The 21,771-nt window shown below is 44.3% G+C and overlaps 1 protein-coding gene across 1 annotated transcript in view; it reads left to right on the top strand.

Moving 5' to 3' along the window:
• The window catches only part of LOC120904372 (tyrosine-protein kinase-like otk), a 71,305-nt gene extending 49,696 nt beyond the window's left edge, over positions 1-21,609 (top strand). The window contains exons 4-12 of the mRNA XM_040314291.1: positions 10,446-10,593; positions 13,910-14,106; positions 14,208-14,624; positions 14,966-15,109; positions 15,439-16,020; positions 16,995-17,848; positions 17,916-18,094; positions 18,173-18,509; positions 18,592-21,609. Of these exons, the coding sequence (XP_040170225.1) occupies positions 10,446-10,593; positions 13,910-14,106; positions 14,208-14,624; positions 14,966-15,109; positions 15,439-16,020; positions 16,995-17,848; positions 17,916-18,094; positions 18,173-18,509; positions 18,592-18,699 (2,966 nt within the window). The 3' untranslated portion in view covers positions 18,700-21,609. The remainder of the gene's footprint in view (positions 1-10,445; positions 10,594-13,909; positions 14,107-14,207; positions 14,625-14,965; positions 15,110-15,438; positions 16,021-16,994; positions 17,849-17,915; positions 18,095-18,172; positions 18,510-18,591) is intronic.
• Positions 21,610-21,771: the final 162 nt, after the last annotated feature.

The following is a 21,771-nucleotide window of genomic DNA, read 5'->3' as shown; positions in this document are numbered from 1 at the left end:
CAGAGTCTGTTTGGATCCCCGTTGGCCCGTTGCTAGCAGGTGGCATGATTAGCGAAAATGGGTTAATTACGCTCGGATGCTGCCAAATGATTTTCCGACGACCACCATTGCGTACAGTGTGTGTAGAAAAGGATCACAAGCAAACAATACCGCAACACTATGATTAGCACTATCAGCATCAGCGCACGCGAGGGATCCTACGACCGGATGAAGTGTTGATGCGAGGAAAGTGGTCGCCGGATGCGTTTCAGCAAAACGTTCGCCTAATTGCAGATCGCTGGCGCTGCATAAACTTGTTGTGTCTTTGTTTAGGTTTATTGGAGAGAAGTTTATTATAATACTATCTTTTCGGTAACTATAAAACAAAATTAAACCAACATTCTTGCAGATCTATCATACTTTACAACTGTTCAACCAGTGTATGTAAACAGATACATTGAATCCTTCAATCTCTTACTAACTGTCATGCTAAAATGCGATAGTGCTGTTCAACCCGAAAGTATAAACAGATAGGCAATATGTCAAAAGTCTAAGAAGGCTCTTGAGTAGATTAGGCATTAGTGTCACATTTGATTTGTTGCACACTAAATGGAGAACATCGCTTCAAACCTAACCTAGCCTAATTGATCAATTAGCAAACCAATTTACGCTCGCAGTCAAAAGTGTTCCCCATTACCCAAAGTTCAGAGACCAACCAAAAAGGAAACAACGACGGCTCTCCAACAAAAGACGCTCCGAAATAATTTCCTTAACCTTTGCTATCCCAAGAAGCAAGAGAAAATAAAGTTTTGGAACGCTTTAAGCTTAATGCTTAATGTGCTTGGTCGGTAGAGGAAAAAGAAACGACGACGCATTCTGCAACTCTTTCCCGGACAGGAAGAAACCAAGTCGCCCCACACCCTGGGTTCGGTTTCCCGAACCGCTTCCTTGACGGAAAGTGTAGTTGCTCTTAATTAACCTACTCGTTTTTCCTACTGCCATCGTTCATCGTGCTCTCGGGTGGCGGAAAGCTCAATGGATTCGACCTAAATCTCTGGCGGGCGAGGTGGTAGAGCGGGCGAAAAAGCGCATCCAGGGACACAGCAGGGACACGAAGCTACAATATCCGTCAGAGTGCGGACGGAAACGTTTCTCGGGCAGACCACGTCGGACACCTAGCCGGCAGTGGAGGATTTGGTTTCCATGTTGACGACCAGGGATAATGTTGTGTACGGTTTGGTCGATTCCTTGCACCGCCGGTACACTGTTACACCCAACTCTCACTCACACCCCGAGAGCCGGAAGTGAAGTTATTTCCAAGACTTTTTCCCTTGCCCATACTTTTCCACCCTTCGGCACGATGGGGCGGTTGTGTATCCTGTTTCTCGCGTTTCCATTACAAAAGCTTATCGCTATGGCAAGTGCGGGAAATGCGGGATGCTGACCCAGACTCCATTTATTACGCCCGGCGCCGGTCAAGAGGTATTCAGGAAATGTAGCGGGGGATGAAATTGTTTTTTTTTTTTGTTTACTCCCCTACTGCTCGCGCACCATAACAAGGCTAAGAAAAGGCAAAAAGGATTACCGGGGCGAGTGGAAAACTCTTACTTGGCTCCAATTAAGTTGATTACTTAATCGGTAATTTTTGGCATTAGGAATGGGATAGACGAGAGCAACGGAGATGTAATTTTCAGCCTTTTTTTTTGTTGCTTTTTTTGGTTTTAAATCCCTCAGTAATCCCACGAGACATAATCCGATCAGTGGCACAGGAATAATGAAAGCACTCATTATCGCAGTGCAGACGAAGGCATGCACTTTGCAACAACGAGAGCTTGTGAGCTTTTGCAGCGATGAATGTCAAGTGTTTACCAACTTGCTATTACATAATTATGACTTGAAATTTATACTTAAATTACTTTTACTTTTACAGAACGCTAAACATGTAATTGATAAAAGTCCGTCAAAATCATACCATTAAATAGCTTTCATTTCAGAAAAAAGTAACAAATATTTTGCAACAAATAAGTTTTCATTGTACATTAGCAAATAAATATTTCAAATTTCACCGAAATGGTATACCGAAGAACAAGTTAAAATATAATATTGATACCAAAGAAGGAAAAAAGAAGCAATACAGCATTACAAACTAAAACCAAACTGTCAGTCCACATATTGATTCGTGACGTTTTTTCACCTGAACACATCCACATAAAATCACTAAAACGAAGGTGTGAAGTACAGCAAGAGCTACGCTCCCTAGCAGTATACTGAAGTGAAATCTTGTTCACACTTATTAAGCACACATCTTTCCTACACAACCTGCATCATCATGGTTTTTCTAGTACGGAGTCACCACTCCATGCTGCAGGAAGGGAAATGCATCGTAAACATGCCGAAGGGAAAAGAATAATGCACGCCGTGTCCTCCCTTCCCTGGAAGCCATAGAAGTGCATATTGCTTTTCCGTAGCAAGGACAGGAAAGCAAGAGAGAGTCGGTGATTCGTTCGTTCGATTTGCATATGCAAATTTTATTCTATACCATTTCCATCGCTCGATTCCACCGGCGGCGGGACACCAGCAGTTCACATACGATGGATCTCTTAGAAATTTGCACTGCCCCACTCCCTCCGCAAAGGTTCGTGTTTTCCCACTGTGATTTTGTTGAAAAAAGGAGCATTTTTGCACCTTTCACAACGGGTGTGTTTTGCAAACGAGCCGTATTTTGCAAAGAAGAATTAATTGACGTTTCTCGCGGGTGTCTGTACGAGTCTGCTGCAGAACGTTTTCACTTTTTAACACGAAGAAAATGGGGGAAAGGAAGGAGAGCTTGGTAAACATAAAACACCAAGTAAATATTGCATATCGTTTTGTACTGCATTAATAAACCGCGTTAGTGTGAGCATGCAAATGCCTCACCGCACATGGTAATAACTTGCAGGAAAAAAGGTCGCACTTTCAGCACAAAGGTAGGATATCAATGCCACGCTGGGAACAATCATGGACAACAAATCTAGGATGTGAATTTTATTTTAGAGAGCGAATAATGTTTAGTCAATTGAAATAAACAATTCTGATTTACTTGCTCCAAAAACTGAAATGATTTCTCAAAGCTCAACAGTTTCATATTTTGTTTGATTTTGAACAATGATCTGCTTGAAATTAGATATGCCAACCTACAAGAGAACCTTCAAAGTATATTTTGCTCATAAATAACTGTGAAGAGACATCATAAAAATAAATATTTTGTATGTACATTTCAGAAGATTATCATATGAATTAATTAAAAAGAATTGGAAGTATTTAAACAAACACTAATCTACACAAAAATCTGAAATAGTTCTCTTTCGTTTGTTCCACAACTATCCCACTGTGCAGTTGTCACCAAACGTATCCCGCCATCATTCGTTGCCGAAAGGAGGGGGCAACATTTGCATTTTATGCGCTTCGCCAGTAATGGCGAGATTGTACCCTTCCATAGAGTCGGTTTGACTTTTTGTTTCGTGCCAACCCCTTCTCCCTTTTTCACCACCTTTTTTATCTTCCCATACACACACGAGAACGGGGCATTACTTATGTTCAACACCTCATCAAACAAAAGCATCACCAGCAGTGCGCGCGCGGTTGCCGCCGTTTCTGCCGTCGATCGTTTTGTGACGCCTTTAACGAATTGATGTCGGTACCAACAATCGTTAGCGGATGCAGGCAAAGCAAGTACCGCAAAAAAAGGATCGAGGTGCGGCGGCGGCGACACATGTACATATGTGATTCAGAAGAAAACAGTGAGGATGTGTTTGGAATTGATGGTGCCGTAAATTGGTACCATGTATGGCCGATGGGCGGAGATGTGGTCGTTCTGCGCGAACCTCGATGTGCCGATGATGCTAACGATTATTCGCGGAAGAAGCGAGAGCACTAAAAAGGACGCGACATTCTAATGCATATCTATGGTAGAAATAAGTCCTGAGGGCATCGTTAATTTGTCTTTGTGTGCATTAAGTGGTGGTGGATTTGAAGAGCAAGATATTTATCTCATGCCATGTTGTAGAATCGAATGTTACTGACATATCGCCTATGTGCACGATGGATTGGGAAGTATTACAACAAAGTAAGGTCCAAATGTTAAGTAATAATAATTCTAAAACACCATAACTGATCCCCACCAATGCCTTAAATCTTATTTTTACAAGCATCGAGAGCTCCATGTTCCGCCACTAACTAATCAACCCACAATCGAAATATGATGACGGGAATATGAGAAGCGCCTTCGAGTATAAATATTCAGCATCTTCATTTGATGTGTAAATAAACATCACACTACGTCATGGTTTGGATGTTTATGCGTTTCATTTAATCGGCTGCAGCATCTGCTGTTTGATCTTGTCGCTTACGTTCCGAGAATTTTCTCCTCCCAGAATTAATGACGGCTTCTTCTTGCTAGCACACAAAAAATGTTGTAGCGGTGCGTGTTACACATTCACGCCAGCTATGCCCAAAGCGTCAAATCCTCAAAGTCACAACAAAGCCATCCCAACCGAAGGCTCTCCTGGAAGAAGAAGGCCCTCCTGGCCGAGTACGGGTGAGGTGTGATGAATTGTGTTGTCATCGCATTATGCATCTGCTTCCGCATTCTTGCGCTCATCATCAGCATCACCGGCCACCAACACCCACTTCTTTTTAAACATCAAAAGCATCTTTTGTAGATTGCGTGTTTGAAAGTGCACTGGTGCGATGCGGTTGGGGCGGTTCAGGTTTTATCTCCCCGGTACATACACACCAATCACACGCGCACACGAGACGATTACAGCAGTTGCTGCATTGTTTCAAGTGATGTTACACCGTCGCTTTACGGCTTTATGTCTTTTGGCAGACTGCTCTCTCTGTGTGTGTAATCCTATGTGTCTCTCGGAAATCCTTAAACTGGAAGTAATGCCTTTTGGCACACGAGGCTTACACACTCCGGTGCTACATCCGTCTCATTGTGTTTGGGTGTTAGGTGTGGCTGGATAAGAGAGTACGCTGTTCGCACCTTCGGCAATGGCCCGCCGCCCCGCTCCATTGGCAGGTGTCACAAACGAACAAGCAGTGAACAAGCTAATGCACAACTAAGAGTCCTTCAAGTTGGTGCATTTAATGCGCTGCTTATTGATGCATCGTTATAGCAAAGCTTAATACCAGCAACATAATCCCAAGGGTTTTTTTTTCTGTTGGTAGCATAGGATATTGTATACTTCCTTCGAAACTCCAAACTCCAACCACTATAACCAAATCCAAGTTGGTGAAAACATGGACAACGCTACAATCAGTCCAATTGAGACATCAGTTTTCCTTCAGCTAGCACTTTTGCCCAAACACGGTTGCCTTAACACGGCAGCGGTGGTTGTCACGGTGATACAACTGAATTACCACTTGTCGAAACCATCATCAAGAGCACAAGTAGCAGCAGCAAGAGGCGGCAATGTGCCACCGATGACAACCAGCAGCCATCGGAAACCTGCCAACTTCAGTCAGCTTACCGAAAATTCATCATCACTATACAAGCAGCTGCTACCTTTCGCCGGCAAACCAGGCAATGTACCCCGCGCAGGAAGTGTAGATGATTGTCGTTCCGTTGAAAAGTTTTCCTATTCACAGACTTGACTTGGGGAGGGGGTGTGAAGAGAAGGTGAGGGGAACTCCACTAGGACACCAGTCTGCAAAGTTTTGCCCATCCGGAGAGCTACCGGAGAGCTGCACTTTTCAGGTCAGATGTCTAGCAAGTTTTGTTTCTCCTTCCTTTTTTTTTTGTTCGAGTTTCGACTATAGTACACATCTTACCCAACGTCCTCCGAGACCATCTCTAGGTAAGGTGTCGCCGCAAAAGCGAGTGTTGCGAATGCGTCCAACATATTGCCCATGGCAAAACCCATGGAAGGCAAACTTTTGTGGGCTATAATTAGTCTTGCATTATGTTGGAGAGCGCAAGCGTGTGCAGTAACTCCACTCTATCTCTTAATCAACGAAGCCCAGCTGGGAACACGGCGGCAGTGTAGAATATCTTTGATGCAACATAAGATTATGCGCTGCGTTGAGTTTGTCTGCTTCTTCTGCAGGAGGTCTTGCCGTATACCGTTGTGCACACGGCAATGGTCGTGTGGGCTAAAGCTTTAGCACAAATTATGACCCCGAACGGACATGGAGCAACTTTTGTTTCACGTTACAGAGTGCCAGCCCAACCTTCAATGCACAAGCGTATCCTTATTTATGCCCGCTGGCAGAGAAATGGCATATTCACGCTCGTTTTGCATGCTTTTTTACCATTGGTGGGGAGCTGGTGGTGTGAATCACTGCCCCGTGAAGCATAATGGGCAAGTCGGATTTACTTTTGCACTTTTCTCACACCACTGCTCGCTCGAAGGGGGAACCCGCGACCGTTGGGTCCCGTCCGTACCGAATGGACCGTGGAGGGAATCGAATGGCAAGTGAATGCGCCATAGTTACCGAAATGTCATCGGAGCGGGTGAGCCGGTCCACTCCAGGGAGGGGTGGGAGGTGTGGTGTCACGAGATTTATGGGTTCTTTATTGTCTGTGGAGAAAGCAGAATATGCAGAACACCACACACGGAGTCGTTGTTCTCTCGCTCTCTGTGCGCTCGTTCGATGTCCCATGCACCGAGCAAGCATATCTCGTCGGACAAATCGCGACGACAGTGGCCACTGGAAGATTGATATCGCTGGATTACCTCACCGGAGTTGAATGGACTTTCCCCCCCCTGTGCTACGGCGTTCTTCCCAGTGCCCGCGAGTTGGAGCATCACATGACGAAGTCGTACAGCACAGGAACAGAATGCCGCATAGCAGGTCAGAGCTGCCGGAGACCGGACGGACTTTCGATGGCTTTTGGATAGTAACTCCCCGTGCTTTGATGGCATCTGGACTTTAATTTATGACACACTCGCACAACACAGCGATTTGCATGCCGCGATCCAGAGATGCGACACACAGGTCACGGCGGCGATGTTTGATTGGCCGCATCAAAGGATAAGAGTACGCGCCCGGATGCATATTAATACGGACAATATGCTCCAATTTCCATCCCAACCATCCCCTGTCTGTGTCTTGTATGTGATCGATGGCAGACATCTTGGATACGGTGATTTATGGCGGGTAAATAACACACTGCCAAACTCCGCCTTAACCGCAACTCACGGAGAACTATTACTGTTCCGGCGTACTTTAATACCTTTTTTCGCCAGCAAAACTGCCACGGAATAGAACCCGTGAGAACATTCATAAATGCTATTACGATTGTTTGAACCACACAAACACAATCTTCAAACCTCAATCGTTGCAATTAGAAGTTCGGTAAGCACTTTGTTCCGATTCCGTTACATCCATCAAATTCCGGATCTCTTTACCACGGCCACAAACACACCACTAGCATTAGGTACTAAAATTTATCGAATTCTCCACCACCCATCCCCGCCGACGTCAAATTAGTGTTTGTTCCGTCTCATTAAACAATATTGGAGGCGCGTATTGGAACCAACGGGAGAGCCTTAATAGGAGTAAGTCACGTCGCTTCCCCAACCTTTCGCATTTGCGAAAAGGGTAATTAAACGAATTCCCATTCAATCACACAAATCTTTCGTTCGCTTACGATTCACCCGGCTCCGCCACTATATATACCTGCGGCCTGGAGGAACTAACTTTATTTATTCAATTAGCTTGCCCATTCTCTTCCCAGCCCCTGCCAAATGAATCGTCTTTTTTATGATTATTTGTTTGTGTACTGAGTGCTGGGATTGTGGCAAGATAGGAGGCAGAGCACGTTGAGCAGTAATGAACCTGAGCTTCGCAATCGAACTGACCTCGATTAAACTTCCGCACACCAGTTGTGGTTGTGGGGCAAACTTTTTCCCAAGGCGTGCGTGGTATGTGGAGTTTGTGGTGCCGTAACCGTGCAACCGCATCGATAGAACCTAATAAAATTCCTGGTGGAATGTATTCTTCAGCCCCGTAAGTGTGGTGGTGGTCATCGGTGCAGAAGTTTTGCCTCGAGTAGCGATAGAATTAAATTTCATTTCATGTCATTACAACTTTGTACCATATTTCTTCCGGAGCACAACTTTCACGGCGGCATTTATCGACGGTTATGCGGTGTCTTATCAGTTTGGGGCGTGGGTGTTCGGTAATGTGTTCCACTTGGTGGAGCATTTTCCCGTCATAATCGATTGTTCAGCTCATTGGATTTGTGTGAAGAAAATAGACAAGATTTAAAGAGCTTTTCTTACAGCATTGCTCGCCCGAAGATTTAAATAATAATATGTTATTTCCCAGCTCTTCAGTGAGTCAAAGCACACAAACAATCGATAGTTTTGCGCCTCAAGAACTAACTGGTCCTCTTATCGATAACCACAACCACTGAGACGTCGTAAATTGTTCGATTACTCTTCACGACCCAATTATTTCCAGTCACTTTCCGCGGTCGCGCACTGCAAGATGGCGACAGACACGAATGAAAAACTGTCGAGACGCGGTCGAGATCCTCAAACATTCTCTCTCCCCTTTCCAAGATGACGCGAAACCCAACCCAAAACGGGGGAGAAGTAGTAAAGGAAAAAAGTATGCGCTCCGTCCAAATGCACAGAACGAGCGGCGGAAAAGCGAAAACTCGTAACTTTTTATGACCCGCTGGAGGGGAGGAAGGAAACGATAGGGGAAGGAAAACAAAAAAAAACTTTTCGCCGAACAACTTTGCCTGCAAGTTGGACATTGGCGTGGCAGACTTTCCCCCAACAACGGCACACACAAAGGATATAAACATCTGCCTCGATTGCGGGTTCCCCGCCATCGGGCCTTACTCGACATTTCCGCCCCAGCTTTCCTCCGGGGCAGCGAGCCGGATTAGGTCGAAAAGGCATTGAGATATAATCGTACCTTACCCGCTCCTATCCAGGAACTGTGGGGGATGCCTGTGGCAAAGGGAGTAATGTGGTCCCAGTGTTTAGGTCCATTAAGATTGGCTCCCTTTTCTTTCTGTGACGATTATCGACCTCCACAAGGCCCGGCGGGACGGAGCGGGACAACAGAAAAGGTTGGAGGTCGTTGGGCGGGTCGCCTGCAAAAAAGATTTGCCGCATTATCGCTTGGGCTGTGGGGTCGCCAGCGAAAAGATCATTTCAATTCCGATCACCCCGCAAGCTGTGGGCTCGGGCCCAGCTTGAAGTTCAATTATCTGCCAGCTGTTTCGAAAGGAACAGCGACGAGGGAGCAAGGATTTAGAGCCTTTTTTTATTTATTGATTCTGCTTCCAGTTGATATTCGTTCGATGTCGTCGCTTGGAAAATTCCGTTGCACAGTTCTGGACTGTTTAGTGTGCGAAAGTGTGTCAGGCACAAGTGTCACCGTTATGTTGTTCGTGTAAAGTATTTGTTTCTGTATAAAATTAGATAACCACGTCCGTATAGTTATTAATTAAACGTTTTGTACAAAAAAATAAAATTTCTAAATTTGAGTAAGATTGTAGGGATCTTGTTTCTGGAATTCCTAGAACCATTTACCAGTATTTCAAGATTGTGGAAGGTATGCTGTTCTCGTTGGCAATTAAAATCATGAGTGACGAAAATAACTGAACAACAAGCTTTCCATTAAAGAGTACCTTGAACAGATCGGAAAGAGCCTTCGAACTAAACTTCAAACTGGAACTTTTCAAGTATAAAATAAAGCAGTAACTAGAGTCTTCTTAAGATCTAGACCTTTAAAAAGATCTAGAGGCTTTTCACCTCAGCAAACAAGTAGCAGTGTACCCTTCTAGATTACCTTTAAGACACCTTTGAAACATGGATTCTAGTCAAATCGTACTAAATCATGACTCTGCTCTTGTGCAGGATATTGTTAAGTATACCACGTACTGCATGTTTAGTGCAATTTCATGATGTCTAGACAAAAGCGTACATTATTCTTGCTTCTATTGGAGCATTCAAGATCCTTAGAATTTCATAATGAAATATCCAAATATCACATAGCAAACATCCCGAATGGAAAAATCACTCAGAAGATCCTACACAACAAGACTTATGAATGGTATGAATTTGACTCGTTATGTTCTGAGATCTTGAGTTCAGGACACAAAACTATACAATACATCAAATTTCACACAAACTTTGCCCCCAACTGTCCATAGATAAATTTTAGCAGGTCTGTAAGACACTTTATGACATACAACAAATGTATGATCGCTAATTACTACTAAGAAGCATTTTGAGAGTTTGATGTTGAATTTCTACCCACATGTCAGGACAACACATTGGAAATAATCACGAAGTAAAAAGCCGACCAAAAAATACACTTCCCCGTCCCTATTTTAGTAGTAATTGCGACACACCAACCCATTACAAGCTCTAATTGGTGTCACCGTCAGCACAGATGTTTCTAAATGACTTTTTTTTCTCACCACAACATCCCACCCCATTGTCGTATCGTTGCAGGAATTTCCCCGCCAGTCGTGCAGCTGCTCAAGCACGATCCGGACCGCGATAGCATTTCACTCAAATGTCACTCTACTCTGGAACAGGCCACCGAAATCATTGGCAGCGATGGTAAACCGGCCGAAGAAACTCACGTCGAATGGTACAGGTAAGACGCAAGGGCAATCGAAAAACAACCAAACCAAACACGAACAAACTGCAGCGATCAAAAGCACGTGAAGCAATGCGTTTGTTGCGTGGAATTTGGTGCATTTCTTTTTATTATTTCTCTTATGCAGCACACGCTCGTTGGACGTGTTGTTTCGATGGTACTTGGATGGTACACTCGAAAGAATTTGCCCACCAAAAGACATTATCGTCATCATTTTCATCAGCTCATATGAGTTTGTGCATCATTGTGTGTGTGTGAGTGTGTGTTAAAATTGCGAGCATAAATGCAACCAACAAACAAAAACACCATCACAGCGCATTTAAACGAACCTCATTTATTTTACCGTTCAATTAAATGGCGAATAAAAAATGTGACGATGAAAAAATAAGTCTTCACGGGGTGAGCGGGCCCTCGAATTTGCCCAATTCCCGGTGGCGCAGCATCAACTCAACATTGTTGATAATCGCACAACCGAGGCACACTCGTTTGTGTTCTGCCTGCCTGTCTGCCTGCTCGTTGATTAAATGCGGTGTGGTGTTTAATCGGAAGGAAAAATAATAATCCCTCACCCTGCTGTCTGAGGCGGACAACAGTGGGCGGAGAGCCTTGGATGTTGTTGAGCTTATTGGTGGGTTTCTGTTTTTTATCATGCATTTTCATTGGACCACTATATGCATATGTTTCGGTGGTGATAATTATGCTATAAAACGATGCTTCCGTAATCATACTCATTGAGTGTGGCAATTTTAACGAAACATTGCCATCCGATTGGTGCGACAAGAATCGACAGACTTGGCAGGGACGTTAGGCAAAGTTATTTTCTATAAATCGTTTAGTTTCATCCAGGTGTTTTTTTTTTCAATAACGCTTCCTTTTTAGCTATCTATCATTTGCAAATTCATTAAAAATGAAAGTTCAGAATATTTTAAAAAATATTATTTGCGCCATGATACTATTTTTTATATAGAGACTTTGAGCCTTTGAAATACCTCTGATATTTTTGTTTAATTTATAATTTCTAATTTATAATTTATAATAATTAATAATTTATAATTTCAACTGGTTTCATAGTGTTAATGGCCGAGGTACATTGTCCGTACTCGCTAGTGTAATTTCGATTTTCACTAGCGCATCTAGCGGCGGCTGGTGAAAGCTTTTTTTGGCAATCGAGCGAATGGCCGATGTGCCGGAACTCAAATTTATGTTTTTTCACCGTATTTTAATGCGAAAATTGCTGAAATACTTGCAGACATGAGTAACTTACAGTACCTTAATACAGAATATGTGTACCTTACATTTGACAAAAATTTTCTCTTCCGATTTAAGTAAAAAAACCATGAAAAAATAACACATTTTCTGAAACGGCTCCAAATTGTTTAGGAAAATGCTTTGGTCAATCGCCGCCCGATGCGCGCTAGAGAAAATCGAAATTACACTAGCGAGTGTGGACATTTTATCCCGGCCTTTTCACTTGTACATACAGTGGAGCGCCGTTTATACGGGTACCTTTTATCCGGCTTTCCGTTTATCCGTGCTGTTGAGAAATGCCAGTTCAATACAAAAGTGACATTGCGTTACGAGGAGGATATTTGAAAAAGCGGTTATAAGAGCATATTGTCATTACATAAACACTATAATGCATGAGCATTTCTACATACACCGAGACTGCAGCTGAGAGATGGCTGTGAGAGAATTGACAACCGGTTTCTTACGCCGGTGTGTGTAGAAGCTCCGGAAAGCGCCGAGGTGAGGCTATTAAAATTATGTTGTAAAAATCCATTTGAATCGCTAAAATGAAGTAAAAAAAATTCTTTTACTTTTTAGAAAAAATTCTACGATTATTAGACTGCAAAAATGCAAACTATAATTGATCGTTCGCCATAAACTGCCTATTTACTTTTTTCTCAGCTCCATCGTTCTTTGCATGCTGAGGAGATTTCTCTCACCGAAAATGCTGTCAGTCGCTGTCAAAGCATGCTGTCAGCTTTTTTCTCAGCTGCAGTCTCGGTGTATGTAGAAACGTTCCATGGCAAATTTTAAATATTCTCTTTGGAAAAACATGAAGTTAGTAAAAACTGGGTTATTTTTATAAGAAATAAAAATAAGAAAAATTTCTAAAACAACCAGGAATTGGTGATAAAATATATCATTTGACTCATTATCCATGTTATTCGCTTATCCGGGCGAGGTCAAGTCCCGAGAAGCCCGGATAAACGGCGCTCCACTGTATATTTTAGTAGTTTGAATAGATAACTAGTGGACGAAAAACATAATTTTAAAATTGCAAGTATTGATTTTTTTTAATAAATATTAACAGTAAATATTGAGATGTAAATGACATTCACAAAATATTAAAAATACTGAAACTATCTTCAGATTAAATATTTCAAAAATACAATACAAGTAGTTCTTTTCCGTCGCAAATGTAAAAGCATTTAAGTATTCTTTAAATTGCAAGGCTTTTGAATAATTCAAAGAAGCGTCATTTAGATTGCAAAATCGATTTTTTTTTTTGGAAAGTGATCAATGGATTAAAGGTTACATGTAAAAATCAATATATAATCACAAAGGACATGTGTTAGCAGACTTTCACCTCGGCGGAAATTGCGTGTAACAGCTTCTATCTGCACTCATAATTCACTACGGTAAAAATAGCAATTTCAAGCTGTTACCACATACTATAATCACACAAGAAAAACTCATTTTTTCACTTTAAAAAAACGTCAATTTTTATAACGTTTTTACATCCCTGTACATCTCTGCATATGCTTGCTGAATAGACAAAAGAAAAACGCCCTCGAAGCGCATCACAATCTCAGACGCGCGCTCCCTTTCTTTGTCTCTGTGCATACGAATGCCGCAGCACAAGCACAGAAAGCACACTCCTTGAAACGTGGAAACATTGAAGTGTGGTTTTGCCCACGCCATTCCCCACTATTTCCCATCCCCATATGTAAAAATGGAAAGCGTGCAGAAGGAAAGTTGCAACGTGCAACAAAACGTACACCCCAGCATGCATCCTTAACCGTTCCCGTGTGTTCCGGGGAGGGACCGCCGGGCACACATCACGGTACGTCGTTCCGCGGCAAAATAAAACTATCCACGCAGACAGAATTTCAAATTCCGTGCAAGGAGTGGCCGCGTGTAGTTGCAGGCGAGTCCGTGTGAGCGGGTGGCATGCAAGAGAAAAACATGAAAACTGCATCGCTTCACACAGCGTTTCGGGAACGGACCCGGGGGTTTTCCCGACGTGTACACCTTTTTCTTCCCCATTTTCTTATCCTCCCCATCCCTTTCTTTTCCTCTTCCACAGGAACGAGGTGAAGCTTACGAAATCACCGCACATCGATCTGCAACGCCGGAAGCTGCACATAAAAAATGCCTCGGCGAAGGATAATGGCGTCTACAGCTGCCTGCTGGTGGTCGTATCCCGCACGGACGGTAGCCGCCGGATCGCGCTACGTAGTTCGAAAAACTATCGGCTCAAGCTGAAACCGGGAACCAATTACGGTACGCTGGTCAAGCGAGCGAGCGAGCTCGTTCAGGGTTAGATAAAGCAGTGTGTGGTAACCCTTCGTTTTTTTTTGTTTTGCTCTTTCTCTCTGCAACAGGCCAAAGCAAAATCGATTGCACCAAAAACCACAATTTGCTGCTGTGCCGGGGCAAGCGAGGCGACCGGCAGCTGGGTGTGGCGAGCGACCGGCAAACCACCGACCGTCCACCGATGAGCGATGAGGCACCGGCCCAGCTGCAGCTCGCCGGCGAAGGACAGTCGTCGTTCGGCGGGCCGGCCCCGGTCCGTATCGTGGTGCATCCGGTGACGACGGTGGTTAATGAGAGCCAGCCGGTCGTTTTCAACTGCGGCTTCCGGGTGACGGCGGCCAACGAGAGCGGCGGGTTTGTGCTGCGCTGGCGCAAGGACGGCAAGGTGATACGCCGGTGGGACAATCTGGCGGAAGCGACCACGGTGCCGACAGACGATGCGATGGTCGGTGCGACGGAGAGCAGCTCGATGTTCCGGGACGATGGTAAGCATGGGGGCATAATGACTCCGTCCACTCTGTACATGCAAAGTTTTCGATTAGGCATAGATTGTAAAACATTGGGAAAAACGTTAAATTTGAACAAAGAAGCGTAATTAAAACCACAAACTTTTCGTGAATTAATTTAATAATCATTCAGATATTATAAAAAAATATCCCTTTTTTGTCTCAAGGACCATGACAGACACCAATCTTTGAGTAAACTTCAAAGAAATGCTCGCGAAAACAAAAACAAAAAAGGCCACCCTTAACCTCTTGCACTTTGAGAAATCGTTTTTGCTTACTAATTTCCTCGGATTTTATTTTCCACTCCACTCCAAAAACAGCTCGCATTCACGTGGACCGCACGAACGGATCGCTTGTGTTCGGTTCGGTGGTGGCCAGCGACGAAGGAACGTACGACTGTCAGATAACGAACAATGCCAGCGACTTTCTGGTCAGCTCGACGGCGGCGGAATTGCAAATCATTTGTAAGTATCTTTTTGGGGTTGACAGAACCCACTGGGAGGGATGGGAGAGGCCATGCGATAAGCCCGCTTTCCAGGCCACATCAAAGCACTACGACCGTCCCAGACTCTGACGGTCGTAGACTGTGACGATGGTTCTGCTTCTGGAGAAAGGGGGCCCACCAGATGGGCAACAAGATAAAAGCATTATTCCATTAAAGGGGGCGCATTGGTTTATCACCCGAAACCCTCTCATTTCCCTGCGGGAGTAACTCTTCGCAGTCGGTCTTCTTAGCAAAACACAAACCGTACTTTAACTGACCCGTGTGGTACCACACTCGCGCCCTTTTCAGCCAACCTTCGCTTCACACCGAAACCACCGACGAGCAAAAACCTGGAGCTGGGATCAATCGCCAAAATACACTGCAAAGCGCAGGGCACACCGGCACCGACCGTCCACTGGACGACGGTGGTTAGCGATGGTGGGCCAGCGCCGGCCCTGCCCGACTCGATCGAGGACGTCAACGGTACGCTGGTGTTCCGCAACGTGTCGGCCGAACATCGGGGCCAGTACGCGTGTGTCGCCGCGAACAGTCAGGGCGAAATTCGGGCAAGCGTTTCGGTGAACGTGGTCATTGCGCCGAAGTTTGAGATCGCACCGGAGGGTGCGGTACAGGTGGCGGAGCTCGGTACGGTACAGTTTCACTGCGTGGCGACCGGCGACCCGAAGCCGACCATCCAGTGGGACAAAGATCTGCAGTATCTGCATGCAAAGGCCGGTGGTGCTAATGGCAGCGAGGAGGAGCGCTATCGAATTCTGGAAAATGGGACGCTGGTCCTTACTGAGGTCCATCTGGAGGACGATGGACGGTACGGGTGCACGATTGGCAACAGTGCCGGACTGAAGCGGGAGGAGGTGCATCTAATCGTCAAACGTAAGTAACTGCCACTGCATTAGCAAAGAAGTTTGGAGCAGTGCTGCAAAATGTCATGAGCATCATGAGATATTCACCAACGAAAACAATGAACATATCCGTGGTAGCTTGATGCTCATTGCTGATACTCAATGAAAGTGCGTCATGACATGCCGAACACAACATGCAAGGATCAGAGTACTTGAGTCAACCGCGATACTCTGACTTACAAGCTAAGCATAATACCGTCACAAGGATAATCATGACTTTTTCTGTCATGACTCATGATTGAAACTAAGCTCAAATCAGTTCTCGTACACAACTGAGATGATCAGAGGTAAGACTCAAACAGTTGGTAGACCAATCACATGCTAGATGACATTTTGTATAGTTCCCAACTCTTGATTGATTATTGGTCACGAAATTTTCTATCGGTGATAATCACGACATTCTTGGAATATATGTGGAGTGTGGTCTCATGCAACAAAATGAGCATTCTTTCTCGCTCTGTCTGCTTTGATTGTCCGCATATCTCCCATGACTATAGGGATGATCACCGAGTGAATATGTCGCGACCAAGTGAATGACCATGAGTTAGTTGCACACTATGTCCCCAAGCATGTGATGATCGCACCAACTGATTGAGTCTCACCTCTGATCATCACAGTACAGGAGCTCGTGACGCTGACATGATTTTGTTTTAGCCAGAATTTGCCATGACTATGTCAGTGACATTTTGCAGTACTGATCACAGTCAAAAAAAAAGTCATGACATAGTGACTGACCAAGCGATGGTGGCTAAAATGTCACCAATCATGCATTGGTCACACCAATCGTTATGAGTATCACCTCTGATAATCACAATTGGGTACGTGACGCTGACAGGAACTTTGTTTCAGTCAGATTTTTTTGTATGACATTGACAGTGACATTTTGCAGCACTGGTTTCGAGCATTTTTTAACTCCATTTCACTCTATTCCATCTTTGTGCACAGCATCCGACGGTATGGTGATGCCGGAAGAGTCGGCAGAGGATGGCTTCCTGATAACGCGTGCCGTGCTCATCACCATGTCGGTCGCCTTTGCGTACATCATACTGGTCGTCGGGCTGATGATATGGTGCCGGCATCGGCGGGCAGCACGCAAAGCCCGGCTCAATCTGGGCTCCTCCAAGGAAAATGGTGGCGATGTCGATCTGAAGAACTGCGAAATTGAACCCTGCCTGCCGGACAAAACGTCCGCAGCGGAGAATGGTGGCGTAGGGGTAAGTTCCGGCCGTTCCAAAAGCAAGCAGAAGAATGGATCGGCAGGAGGCAAAGACATGGTAGCAAATGGTGTCGACAATGGGCAGGACAAGAGCGATGACACGGTGAACTCGAGCAAATCGAAGAAGTCGTCCGGTTCGGGATCGCTGCTCGAGCAGCTCACGGTGCCACGGTCGGCCGTCGTCGAGATGCTGCAGATTGGCAAGTGTGACTTTGGCGATGTGTACATCGGGAAGATACGGGAGAATGACTGCCGATTGCCACCGCCGAAGGAAAGTGTGACGCAAGAACCGATCGCCGGTGATGAGATAGGTCCCAGCACCGAGCTGACGACGGAGAACGAACGCAAGAGTCCCGTCAAGAAGGGCCCTTCCAATGAGGAGCTGAATGCGATCCGACCGGAAAATGACTACAAGCCGGTGATGGTAAAGGCACTAACGAAGGTAAAGGACGAACACTGCTGCGGCGAGTTCCGGCGTCAGCTGGAGCTGTTCCGCACCGTTTCCCATCGCAACGTGGTACAGTTGTTCGGGTTGTGCCGGGATAAGGATCCACACTATCTGCTGCTGGAGTACACCGATTGGGTGAGTTGTTTAAAATGGTGTGTAAGATCGTTCAAAGATACTTATTCAATGACTATGGATTTTATAGGGAGATCTGAAGCAATTCCTGCTAGCTACATCTCCGATCACACCGCCCAATGGAACGGTCGACAGCAAGAAGGATGCCACCACGAAACCACCGCCACTCAACGTGCCACAAATTCTTGCCCTAGCGCACCAGATCGGACGCGGCATGGACGCTATCTATAAGGCTCGCATTATTCACAAGTAAGTTTGCCTTACGCCTAGAAGACATTGATGTCCCTCTTGGAACTTACCCAATCCTCACATATTATCTGCACCCAGGGATCTGGCAACCAGAAACTGTATCATCAGCAGCGATTTTTCGGCCAAAATCTCCATGCCAGCACTGGGGCGCGACAAGTACAGCAAGGAGTACTGCAAGCACCGCAACCAGCTGATGCCGATCCGCTGGATGGCACCGGAATGCTTCCAGGAGGACGATTACTCCATCAAGAGCGACATCTACTCGTTTGCCGTGCTCGTGTGGGAGCTGTTCACGAACGCGACCGAGCTACCGTTCAAGGAGCAGACGGACGAGGAGATCATTACCGCTGCCCAGACGGGCAAGCTCGAGTGGAAGGTTGCAGAAAAGACGCCCGAAGCATTGCACAAGATACTGGTAAGTGTTTGGAGGGAGCGTGTAACATCTTTCGGCGTGTAAAGACACCGCATTGAGCTGATCGTGCTGGATCGTTTTACAGACTTCCTGCTGGTCGACCAGCCCGAAAGAGCGGCCATCGTTCAGCCAGCTCGTCGTGGCCATCGGTAACTGTCTGCAGAGTGAATATCCCAAGGAACCGACGGAATAAGCAGACTGGAAGTAACAGACGGGCCAGCGACTGCTCTCTGTCTATCTATCGAATCATCATCCATATACAACGAGGTATTATTCAAATGCATCTCTTTTTTGTATTATATTACACATACATGAATACCGTACACACACACACACACACATATTAATAAAATCATTAAGAATTGTGGAATGCAAACAAAAGCAAATGATAATGAAGTCTACCAGTGTGGTTAGGCGTTTGAAGGAGCGTTTTTGGTGGATTTACACCAAGCGTACCCAATGTTGAAGGCAGTTTCATTAGGAAAGGATAAAAAGAAACATGACTACATCTCCATGAGTAGTTAAAGCCAAGATTAAAAGAAAAAAGATATTCGTCCGAGGAATTCTTCCAATGAATTTTGATACAAAAAAATACACACACACGTGCGTGTTTCAATGTAACCACCCGGGATAGGTGTGGACAAATGTGTCCGGAAGGATACGGAAGAGTAGGTAGACGTTAGGGTAGTATTTAGTCGAAATATTTATACACATACAGTTTTTGCTCCCTCAACAGTAGTAGTCTGAATGATACGTGACCACTTTGCGGAACAGTTTCAAAAAGTACGGATGGATTCTACGAATCGAGATAGTATAGGGAAAAGTGAAGTGAGTCGTAGCAGAATGATCATTTAAACAAAAAGCGCATCTCTACACATACTTCCAGTTCTAACACTGCCCAGAATGATAATTACTACAAACAACACATGGCGATGGTCTGAATATTCCACAGTAGCTTCAACTAACTAAACTAAAACTCATTTGCCAGTGTACACATACGCACACACACTGGAGTACTAGTGTTGGGTAAATATGATTCAGATTCATGAATCTGAATCACGGTTATAAAGATTAATGAATCTTCAAAAATTCATGAAGATCGAAAGACTCATGTATCTCGAAAGACTCGTGAATCTCGAAAGATTCATGATTTTCACAAGATTCGTATACCTTAAAAGACATACGATTCTCTAGGGATTCGTGAATGTCAAGGGATTCACACATCTCCAAAGATTCAAAGAGCATGGGCTTCTCATTATTCTTATTCTTGGTGTAACAACCTACGTGGTCATGGCACTTTACACAGGCTTTCGATACTTTTTGGCAAAAACCACATAGTGGGAAAGTTTGTTATGCTACGGGGAGACGACCCATACGAGGGTTGAACCCACGACGGGAACCCACTGTTTTTCGATTCTATATTCTATATTTTTCGATTCTAAATCTTTCAAGAGTCAGGAATCCTTGGAGATTCATGATTCTCCAAGGATTCATGAGTCCTTGGAGATTCATGATTCTCCATTGATTCATGAGTCCTTTGAGATTCATGAAGCCTTCGAGAGTCTTGAATCCTTGATTCTAGAGATTCTAGATTCGAACCACTCAACACTGAAGATTCATATAAATGAATCTCAACGAATGATTCATGAAGCCCAACACTAAATCGTACTGACACTATTGCAACACACGTTTGTCACACAAAACTCGTACGTATCCTTATATCGATAGGCATTATTGTTCGCTTTTTGAACGTGGTACTTACAGCAACATACATATATATATATAGTCCTTTCGCCATGATCGCTTAGCAAAAAGCCACAGTGGTGTCGTGAAGATGATGAAAAAGTAAATCACACAGCAGCTAATAGTTTATTCTCCAAATACTTATACCACAATCCACACAAGTCTCCAAACGATCCCCACCCTCGCGGGGACGGCAAGCTTTTATCGTCTGCTTTAGTCTGTGCAGCGTTTCATATACACCCAATTAATCACTGTCGGAAAGGCTTCTGCAGCGCGATCCGTGTACTGTTAAAACGGTGGCTTAAGTAAGGCCGCCACAACACACCAGCATTGCATTTATTACACGTAACGCAGCGTAACGCCTTCGTAACAAGGGCACAGCCGCTGAACAAGAGCAGCAATTGAATCATTCTCATTTGTAAATACACAATTATACGCAAGCCTCGTGGGCGTAGAAATAATCTTTTCAACGTTACTGGAAAACAAAACTTTGCAATTAAGTTAGAGAGGGGTTTTTTGTTTTCTAAAATGAAACCGAATTATTTCTCCATTTAGTTTGTAGCCTGTTTTCGTGCGTACTCGCTTTGCTACCATATTGATGAAAAATACAACTAAACGCCACGCTACTCGTGAGTAGATGAAACACCTACCGGCAAAGTTTGGAAATGAAATTGAACAACAAAAGAAACTGTCCAAAATCTAGTCATTTTTGCATAGGGAAGGAGAGGGGGGGTTGATTTTTCTCCATTCCCTTCCCCATCAGTTATTTGCTATGCTGCACGGATTCGTACACAATTGCCATATATGAACTAAATTCGGTTTCAGCAGCTGCGGTATTTAAAACCTGTAAAATGCAACTTCTGCCGATATATTCAAGCATTGAAAACAAACAAACAAACAACACTGCAAGAAGCGTGTAACAGTTTCGTTAGGGTTAAGTTTGATGCGCATTTACTCTAGCCGGCATTCTCAGTTAGAGGCGGGAAGCAGCATTTAAGTAGCGTTTAAGCAAGATATCGTATGCTAAATTCATTACTGATATGGGAGGGACCGTACTCAGCATATAGGCTAGTTAGCAAGGGGCGAGTTAGAAAGTGATTGGTGCGCTGTACTTCTATGAATTAATTGCAATTTACACACATCGCAAACCATCGCAACATTGAACACTTCCGCTAAGGGAAAGGTCGGTTGGAAAGTTGGAAAGTGGCATAGTTTTTCTTTCCCATTTTTCCCCCTTATCGTGTTATGTGAGGAAAAAACGCTCTAAGCATTAACAAAAAAAAAACAAGAACCGCAAATCGTGATGTGAAAAAAACAAACAACCAGAAATCAATAAAATTAAATATTATCTAAAACATTACATAAGGAAATTTTGGTTATTTAACTAAGCATTAGTTATACGAACGATAAAAAGAAAGAAACAATATGAATTTGAGAAATATGTTTGTTTACTTACCAAACATCTGGAAGGTGCGCTGCTTCAGATGCTTGAAGGAAGAAAAAACTTCGGATATTCCATTCC

Source organism: Anopheles arabiensis, chromosome 3 (assembly GCF_016920715.1).
Source record: "Anopheles arabiensis isolate DONGOLA chromosome 3, AaraD3, whole genome shotgun sequence".
NCBI classification, from domain to species: Eukaryota; Metazoa; Arthropoda; class Insecta; order Diptera; family Culicidae; genus Anopheles; species Anopheles arabiensis.
The sequence above is the reverse complement of the archived record's forward strand: the minus strand, read 5'-3'. Positions and strand labels throughout refer to the sequence as shown.